Source organism: Elephantulus edwardii, unplaced genomic scaffold (genome assembly GCF_000299155.1).
Source record: "Elephantulus edwardii isolate Elephantulus edwardi_28Jun2011 unplaced genomic scaffold, EleEdw1.0 scaffold00020, whole genome shotgun sequence".
NCBI lineage: Eukaryota > Metazoa > Chordata > Mammalia > Macroscelidea > Macroscelididae > Elephantulus > Elephantulus edwardii.
The window spans coordinates 14,999,473-15,008,922 of NW_006399770.1; the positions used below are offsets into that span (position 1 = coordinate 14,999,473).

Here is a 9,450-nt window from a genome sequence, read left to right on the forward strand (position 1 = left end):
GGGGGGGGGAGAGACAGAGACTGTATTCTGGAGTTTGGGGTGGATTCGTTTGTCACTGACTCCAGCCACTGACTCCAGCTGCCTGACTGAGGCTCAGTATTTTTTCTTGAGCAAGTAATGCTCATTTTGGTTGATTGCCAATATTATGAATTAGTTGATTTTCATTTGTTTTTAGAGATCTAGTTCACCAGGATCCATTACAGAAGGTGATCTCATCATGTGTATGGTGTGTTCTTTATGCGAAATGTTTCTAAGCAATGATTTTATGAATAGCATTCAGTTTTTTTCTACACTTTGAAATACCTTCTGTAAGATAGGCCTTGTTTTTATGTTGAGAGTTTCATAGTATTTAGAGAGCCTGGTAGCACAGTAATTGTTTATCTGCTAATAAAAAAGTCAGTGGTTCAAATTCACCAGCTGTTCCACTGGAGAAAGATGTGACAGTCTGCTTCCATAAAGTTAATAGTTTAGAAATGTTTTGGAGCAATTTTATTCTATCCTGTTGCCAAGAGAACTAACAAGTCTGTCCTAGAGAGGGTGAAACCAAGCTGCTCTTTGGAGGCAAGAATTTTGAGAACTCCAGTGCACATATTTTGGGTATGTAGTGAGGAGGGTCCAGTCCTTGGAGAAAGGATACCATTTTTGGAACAGTGAAAGGATAGCACAGGAGAGGAAGACCCCAGATGAGATAGATTAACATAATAATTGGAATAATGAGGATAAGTGTGTCAGAGATAGTGAGATTGGCTCAGGATAGAACAGGATTCAGAGCTGTTATACATAGGGTTGCTATGAGTCTTTGTTGACTGGACAGCACATAACAACAACAATTGGGTTTCTATGAATCTGAATCATTTCAACAGCAGTGGGTTTTGGATTATAAAGAGAGTATTTGCATTATTTTGGTTTAGACTTTTCTAGATACTCTACATGCCTTTACCTAAATACAGCAACTTTTCTGCCTCTTCTTCAGTGTATACATTTGGTTTAATCTTTGGTAGCCTGTTTAATAATACTTCGACAAATTTTTCCCAAGATTTTTGTCTATCTGTCCATTGCTTTATACTCAAAGCCTAGGATAATATCTAGAACATATTATCTCTAGATAAATATTTTCAAATGAATGAATATTATTTCTCATTTTATTATCATCTGCAATAATCAGTTCTTTCCATACTTTCATTTCCTAAGAACTCCATCAGTATTGTTTAGTGAATGAATACTGTTTTATAAGTAAATGTTTACAGAATTAAATTTTATTTTAGAGAATTTTTTGCACTAATATCAGTATTATTATAATTATTTTTGTGATTATTTTCTCATAGCTTTCGTTTTAATACTTTTTTTTTTCTAGGCCATGGACATAGTCATTCCCTCTTTAACGGTGGTTTAGATCAAGTACATGACCATGGAGATCATTGTCATAGTCATGAATTGAAACATAGTGCTACACAGAGCCATGATCATGGTCACGGACATGGACATGGACATGGGCATGGACACTATCATTCTCATGGTGAGTACAGCCTGTAGATTTTCAAAGTGAAGAGCTTTGTAAATAAATTATGTAGATTCATTATTCATTTGTAAATGAATTATGTAGATTTCTTTTCCTAGTTGAAGTGGTCTTTAAAGGATAATGCAGTCAACTTCCTTTCTGATGAATCAGTCTAAATGGTTCCAGTTTGTAATGACTTAGAACCAGTCCATAGCTGACCTTTCAGTGAGTTTTCAGAGGTAGTTAATCTCCCGGGAGGAGAATTCCCATCTTTCTCCCTTAGTGCAGCTGGTGGATTCAGACTGTGCACCTTTGGGTTGCCAGTACAACACTTTACTTCTGGGCCTCCAGAGCTCCCTAAGTGGTTCCTAAGATTATTTTATTATAACTGTATTGCAAAATTCACTTGATAAAAGTATGTAATTGTGCCTTTCCCACTTCAGTAAGTATGTTATTTTAAAAGAGTTCATGAATAAGATCATTTTGCAATTGAAATAATTAATTTGGCAATTGAAATAATTTTTTTAAAATATAATCAGGCTTTTTGTTTTATTGCATTCTCAAAACCTCATTGTTGTCAAGTTGCATTGACTCCAGCAAGTTTTCAGAGGCTTCAAATTACACAAGAGAATGCCATTCGTTTTCCTTTGGAACAGAGAGTAGATTCAAGTATCCTGTCTTTGGGTTGGCAGTAATAGCTCCTTACCTCCAGGACACCAAAGAGCTAGATCTCTGTGAAAATACAATGGATTTTTTAGACTTTTAAGTTTTTGCTGTACGCTTTAATAGTTATTATTTGGCGCTTATCTTTATGTTTCCTTAGAACTCTGTGAAGCATTATATTTTAAGTTTAAAAATATAACTAAAATAATGATTTTAGCTCTTAAAAGTGTATTTAACTTAATGTCTTATATCAGCATAAATAAATGGAAGTGAACATTTAAAAATTTTTTTTCTTGATTGTTTCTAGTTGGCCCCTAACTCACGGAAACCCTTTTATAATGAAGTTGGATCATTTGTGGTTCATAGGGATTTCACTGATTTTTCACAGTTGGAACACCAGCCATTTGTTTACAGGTTTAGTTTATAAATGAGTAATTTAGACATAAAAAGATAGTATTTAGTATAAACATCTATAACCATGGAGTAGATACTAACTGATAATCAGACCTCCATTGGATTTCTGAGGTTGTTAATCTTTATGAGAAAAACTTCTGCCTTTTTTTCAAGGAGTATTTAACAGATTCTATTTGTGCTTTTAGTTAGCAGCCTGATAAGTTATGCACTGCACCCCTAGGGCTTCTATAATTTAGTATATTATTATTGTTGTTATGTACCATCGAGTTGGAACCAACCCATAACCAATCCTCCAGTGGGTCTCTGTGGCAGTAAATTGCATAGGAGGAGATTATCCATCCTTCTCCTATGGAGCAGCTGGTGGATTCAAATTACATGCCTTTCAGATTATGGCACAGCTTCTTACCGTTAGGCAACTAGAGCTAGTAACTAGCATATAGTAAAACTAGATTCTTACACAGGGAATAAGACCAGTACTTGTGATTTATAGTAATATTCTGCGTCCATTTTGTATAAGCCAAAAAGGGACATGAAGTAGTGATTCTCTTTTGCTCATAAGAAAGAGAGTCTAGATTATGAAACTTTATGCTCTAATAGTGTTGTAAACCTAGAGGAAATGGATGGATTCCTAGGAACCCAAACCCTACCCAAATTGACACAGACAGAAGTTGAGCAGTACATAAAAAAGACACCCCTGCTAAACAAGTCCTGGCCCAGATGCTTTAAAAATTAATTCTACCAGACATCCAGAGCTAAACTATCACTAGTTCTACTTAAATTATTTCAAAATACAGAAAAAGAAATGCTCCCAGAGGCATTCTATGACATAAGCATAATCCTAATACCAAAATCAGGCAATGACATCACCAAAGAAAACCCCAAACTTATAGACAGATATTTCCCATGAGTGTAGATACTGAAATCTTTAACAAAATACTGACCAAAAGAACCCAACAGTATATACAAAAAATAATTCCCCATGACCAAGTGAGATTCATAACAGGAATGCAAGGATGGTTCAACTCAATAAAAGCGCTTAATGTAATTAATCACTTTAACAATGCAAAGAACAAGAACCAACCATATGATCTTGTCAGTTGATTCAGAAAAAGCTTTCAACAAAATCGTACATCCTGTCCTGATTAACACTTCTAGAAGAATAGGAAGAGGAGAATCTCCTCAACATAGTGAAAAGCATATATACAAAACCAAGAGTTAACATCATTCTCAATGGAGATTGAAAACATTCCTCTTGCAAACAGGAACCAGGCAAGGTTTACAGGTTCAATGCAATCCCAATATAGATACCAAATTCATTCTTCAAGAAAATAGAAATGACAATTTCCAGTTCTGTTCTGACCGTTTAATCTCTTCTTGGATGGTATCCTTGCTATTATCTCAGAGTTCCTCTCTTCTTCAGTCATTAGTATTCAATGTCTGGAACCTATCTTGATATAGTTATTAAATTCAAATGAAATAGACTCAAGGGCATATTTTGGTTCTTGTGGATTTGTTTTAATCTTCCTTATCAGGCTGTGCCAAGAAATCTGGAAGATAGATATTTGTCCATTAACTGGAAGAGATTCCTGTTTATTCCTAGTATGAAAAAAAAGATGTTCCAGTAAAATGTGGCAATTATTAAACAATATCATTAATATCCATACAAGAAAAATCTTGCTGAACACTATTAAAATATGACTAGAACAGTATGTCAACTGAGAACCTCCAGAAATACAAGCCACAGTCATCAGAGATAACAATGCTAAAGTGTGATAAATCTTAGCTAAAAGCAGAAAATACCAGAAACATATCTACAGTATTTTATTGACTGTGTAAAGGTATATGACTGTGTGAATTACAACAGATTATGGCTAACATTGAAAGGATTGAGAATCCCAAAATACTTAATTGTACTCATGTAAAACCTATACTCACGTAAGAATGTGTTTTCTTTTGTGAAAAGAGCAAGGGAACACTGCATAGTTTAAGAAAAATATTTATCAGTGATGTAACCTTTCTCTATAACTAGTCATTTTGTATATTGAAGAAATCATTCAAGAAGCTGGACTTTATGAAATAGAATAATACATCAGGATCAGAGAAAAAGTCATCAACAGCCCATGTTATGGAGGTAACACAGCCTTGATGGCTGAAAGTGAGGATGACTTGAAATGCATTCTGCAGAAGATTAAGGACAGTAGCCTTCAATAGAGTTCATTTCCATATAAAGAAAGCAAACATTGTTAACACTGGGCCAGAAGTTAGCATCATGATAGATGGAGAAAAGATGGAGATTGTGAATCACAGTCACCTTTGGAACCAGCAGTCAAGAAAGCAAACGATGAGGCACTTTGGGAAAATCTGCTCTCAGAGATCTGTCTACAGTACTAAAGAGCAATGAGGTCAGTTCAAAGACTCAGGTGCACTTGATCCAAATGATAGTCTTCTCATTTATAGCTATGCTATGCATCTGAAATTTAGAAAAAGACTAAAGGTGACTGAAAAATTGATGCCTTTGAATTGTGGTGTTGGGAAGAATACTGAAGATCTGATAGACTGCCAAGGGAGCAAACAGGTCAGTCTTGGGAAAAGTGAAGAAATCAGGGTGGTTTGGAGACAAGGATAGTGAAACTTCATCTCGTATATTTGGGCATGTTGTTAAAAGAAACAGTCCTTGGAGAAGAACATCCTGATTAGAAGGAGGGATAGTCAGCAAAGAAGAAGAAGACCCTCAACAAGATGGGTTGACATATTTATTATAACAGTAAGCTCGCGTATGTTGGACATGGTCGTGATAGCAGTGGGTAGGGCAGGTTTCAGATCCATTGTATATAGGATTGCTGTGAGTCATAGGTGATTCAACAGCACATGCAACAATAACAAGTTGTATTTTTAAAAAGGAAATTAGTGATAAATTTTAGGGAATTAAGTGGCAAAGAGATAAAGTTGAAGCTCTGTTTCTCTTAAAGGTTCAGTTATTACCCTCCTTTCATCTATAGACTTCACAGTCTTCAGATCTTTGAGATCTTCCACTGGCTTCTCTCCTTTGAGAGAGTTCATAGATCATGGGGGCGGGGCATGCGGGGGGCATTCATATTGTCCTAGACATGGCTTACTTCTCATATGTTTCTCTGTTTACAGCTTGATCACAAAGTACTGCCTTACTCAAAAGAGCTATATACCTAAGAGGAGGAAGAATTGAGTTGGTTAAGGAACTAGCCAGTCTTTGCCACAAAGGTCATTGTCTCTATTCAAGATGATTTTCACATTTTACATTGATGTGATTTATGTTGTCTTATATAGTTATTTTAAGATACAAAAAACCTTCCAGATAAAAAAACCCTTTAAGATAAAAAAAAAAACCACAAAAGTCTTCAGTGGGGATTGCATTGCATAATCAAGAAAACAAAAATCCATTAACACTAGACAAATGATTGTTGGAGAGAAGATTGTAGTTGTCAGTGATTTCATTTTACTTGGATCGGAAACACCCACCCATGGGAGCAACAGTCAAAAAAGCAAAAGATGTGTTGTACTGGGCCAGTCTATTGTCAAAGACCTCTTTAAAGTGCCAAAGAGCAAGGATGTAGCTATGCCAGACTGTTCTTGGAAAGGAATATCATCCATGGAAAGATGGGAAGTGAAATGAGGAAGACCCTTGATGAGATGGATTGATTCAGTGACTGGGATAATTGGGATGGGTGTGTCAGAGGCAATAAGATTGGCACAGGACAGAGCAGGGTTTAGGGCTGTTGTACATAGGGTCGCTATGAGTCCCAGGCGACTTGACGGCACTTAACAACAACAAGGTATACCTGAACTAAACCAAGATATTTTTCTTTGCTTTATATGCATCTGAACATTGGCCAATGAGTAAGGAATATGGAAGAATCAATGCCTTTGAATTGGGTGTTAGAGAAGACTATTGAATATTCCATGGACCGCCAAAGAACAAACAAGTCTATCTTGAAGAAAATGCAGTCAGGGTGCTCCTTAGAGGCCAGGAAACATTGTCTCACACATATTGGACATGTTTATCAAGAGGGACCAGTCCTTGGAAAAAGACATCATACTAGAAAAAGTTAGAAGTCAGTGAAAGAGAAGACCTCAATAGTATTGCTACAGTATCTGCCACAATGAGGACAGCAGACATTATGAGGATGGTGCAAGATTTTGATCTTTTATTCATAGGATAACTATCAGTTGTAATAGATTTTACACCAGTGACCAACACAGTTACAATGGTATAACTCTTATTATTGCTATTGTTGTAGGTGTCCTTGAGTTGAGTACAATTCATAGAAACCCTGTACACAACAGACCCGAACCCTGCCCTATCCTGTGCTATCCTCCTCATCTGACACACTTGAGCCCATTGTTGTAGTCACTGTGTCAACCCATCTCATTGAGAGGCTTGCTCTCTTTCACTTACACCCCATCTTTCCATGCTTGATTTTCCTTTCCAAAGAATAGCCTTGCACAGCTACATGTCGAAAATAGGAGACAAGGTTTCATCATCCCTGTCTCTAAGGAGCACTGTGGCTGCACTTTTCTCCAGTTTTCTTTTGTTTGTTCTTTTGGCAGTCCATGGGATATTTAGTACTATTCTACAGCACCTCAGAACCTGTTTTATTAGTGTAGTAGAATATATCTTCCAATATAATTTTAAAGAAACCCCAAACAACTGTCCTCATAATGACTGACTACATATATAGACAGAAATCTATTTTAGAAATTCTTTTCTCCTGCCTTCATTAGGATCTGTATAAACTTTTATTTATAAACTAGGATTTTCAGGATAGCCGTTCTTTGCTTTCCACATTTTGTTGTTAGGCATCTTCGAGTTGGAACTAACTCAAAGCTGACCCTCCAGTGTGTTCGCAGAGGCACTAAATTGTATGTGAGGTCGTCGCCTGTTTTTCCCCAGAGCAGCTGATAGATTTGAACCACATGTCTTTGGGTTGGCCGCAAAACTCGTTATTGCTTAGCCTCTAGAGCTCTCTTAATTTCCACATACCATGCAAAATCTGATTGAAATCAGTGTACTACTTTATGCTTTTGATTATGCCACTCTAGAATTGTCATAGTGCTTTTAAAAGGTTCAGTGATAAGGATTTGCCATGCTTTTGGCGCTGTGGTCCAGGAACTGTGACCCTAGACAGGTTTCCTATTAGTAAAGATCATCAAGCTTGTAAGTCCTCTTGTGATCCTTGAAGAAATGCTTGCATTCTTTGACCATGCTTAAAGCTAAGTAATTATCTTTGAGAAATTTAAGTGTAGAAATTGCAATATTTGGAAGTATAAAATGAAAAAAAGTATTTTTAGCTCTTCTATGTGGAATGATTGCCATATCTGACCAGAAGCTACTGGAAAGCTGTTTACCAGAATGCAGCTACCCTGTATTTTAAACTGGCTTTATTTATTGGATTTCTTTTAGTTTCGAACACTAGATTTACTTCTCTCTAAATTTTCCTTTTGTAAAATTAGCATGTTGCTGGTTTTATGTGCTATTGATTAGATTGTAACTCCCCATACTTTTTCTTGGGCTATAATTAATGGAAGCAGGTCACCATATCTTTCTCCCATGGAGCTACTGAGTGGATTTGAATTCCCAGTACACCCTCTGGTTTGAAGCTACTGTACCACCAAGACTCATTAAAATAAGCACACGAAGGAAAAACTCCACAAATGTAACTGAAATCAAGTTGATTCCAACTCACTGGGTTTCCAAGGCTTTAAATCCTTTTTTTTTTTTTAATTAATTTTAATGTTTACAGAGATTTTGGATTTCCATTCATTTATTGTTTCACTTTTCTCCCTGCCCACCCCTCTGCCCCTGTTTGTTCCTCTCTTTGAAAAGTAATAGAAAATTCTTTCATTGGTATACAATCCACCCCCCTCCCTGAGTACACTCCACTACGCAGCCTTCCTTCTGGACTCTGGCCATAACCATAATACCCAATCATATATTGTTATTAATTTTAATGAAAGTTTACAGAGACTTTGGATTTCCATTTATTCATTGTTGCACTTTTCTCCCTGTCCAACCCCCCACTCAGTTCGCTCTTCTCTTTGGAAAGTAAAAGAAAAAATTCTTTCATTGTTATACAGATCTTCCCCCCAAGTCCACTCCACTATGCAGCCTTTGTTTTGAAAAGTAAAAGAAAAATTCTTTCATTGTTATACAATCCCTCTCCCCAAGTCCACTCCACTGTTCAGCCTTCATTCTGGACTCCTGTCATGACAATAATACCTAATCATAAATCCCTTTTAAACAGTTCTCTTCCTCATCTGTTTCCATGTGGTATTCATAATTTATCTCATCTTTCTCAGTCTCCCCCCAACCCCGATGTCAGTCCCATTTTACAGCAGTGACACTATGCAATATTTATCCTTTTGTGACTGAGCTATTTCACTCAGCATAATGTCCTCCAGGGTCACCCATTTTGTATACTATTTCATGAGTTTCTTGCTTTTCAATGCAGCATAGTGTTCCATTGTGTCAATATGCCACAGCTTCTCGATCCATTTGTTTGTTGATGGGCACTTATGTTGTTTCTAGCTCTTTGCTATTGTGAACAAAGCTGACATAAAGATAGGTAAGCATATGTTTGCTTGGGTGGCATTTATGGGTTCTTTAGGGTATATTCCTAGTAGTTGAATTGTTGGGTCAAATGGTATTTCTGTTTGCAACTTTTTGAGAAAGTTCCATGCAGCTTTCCATAGTGGCTGCACCATTTTACACTCCCACCAACAGTGAATAAGGGTTCCAATTTCTCCACAACCTTGCCAGCATTTGTAGTTTGCTGTTCTGTTAAATTTGCTATTCTTATTGGGGTGAGATGATATCTCATAGTTGTTTTGATTTGCATGTC

The 9,450-nt window shown here is 36.6% G+C and overlaps 1 protein-coding gene across 1 annotated transcript in view; it reads left to right on the forward strand.

Annotated features, from left to right (window-relative positions):
- Positions 1-9,450, forward strand: part of SLC30A7 (solute carrier family 30 (zinc transporter), member 7) — a 154,599-nt gene that overhangs the window by 46,681 nt on the left and 98,468 nt on the right. The window contains exon 6 of the mRNA XM_006882450.1: positions 1,355-1,516. Within this exon, the coding sequence (XP_006882512.1) occupies positions 1,355-1,516 (162 nt within the window). The remainder of the gene's footprint in view (positions 1-1,354; positions 1,517-9,450) is intronic.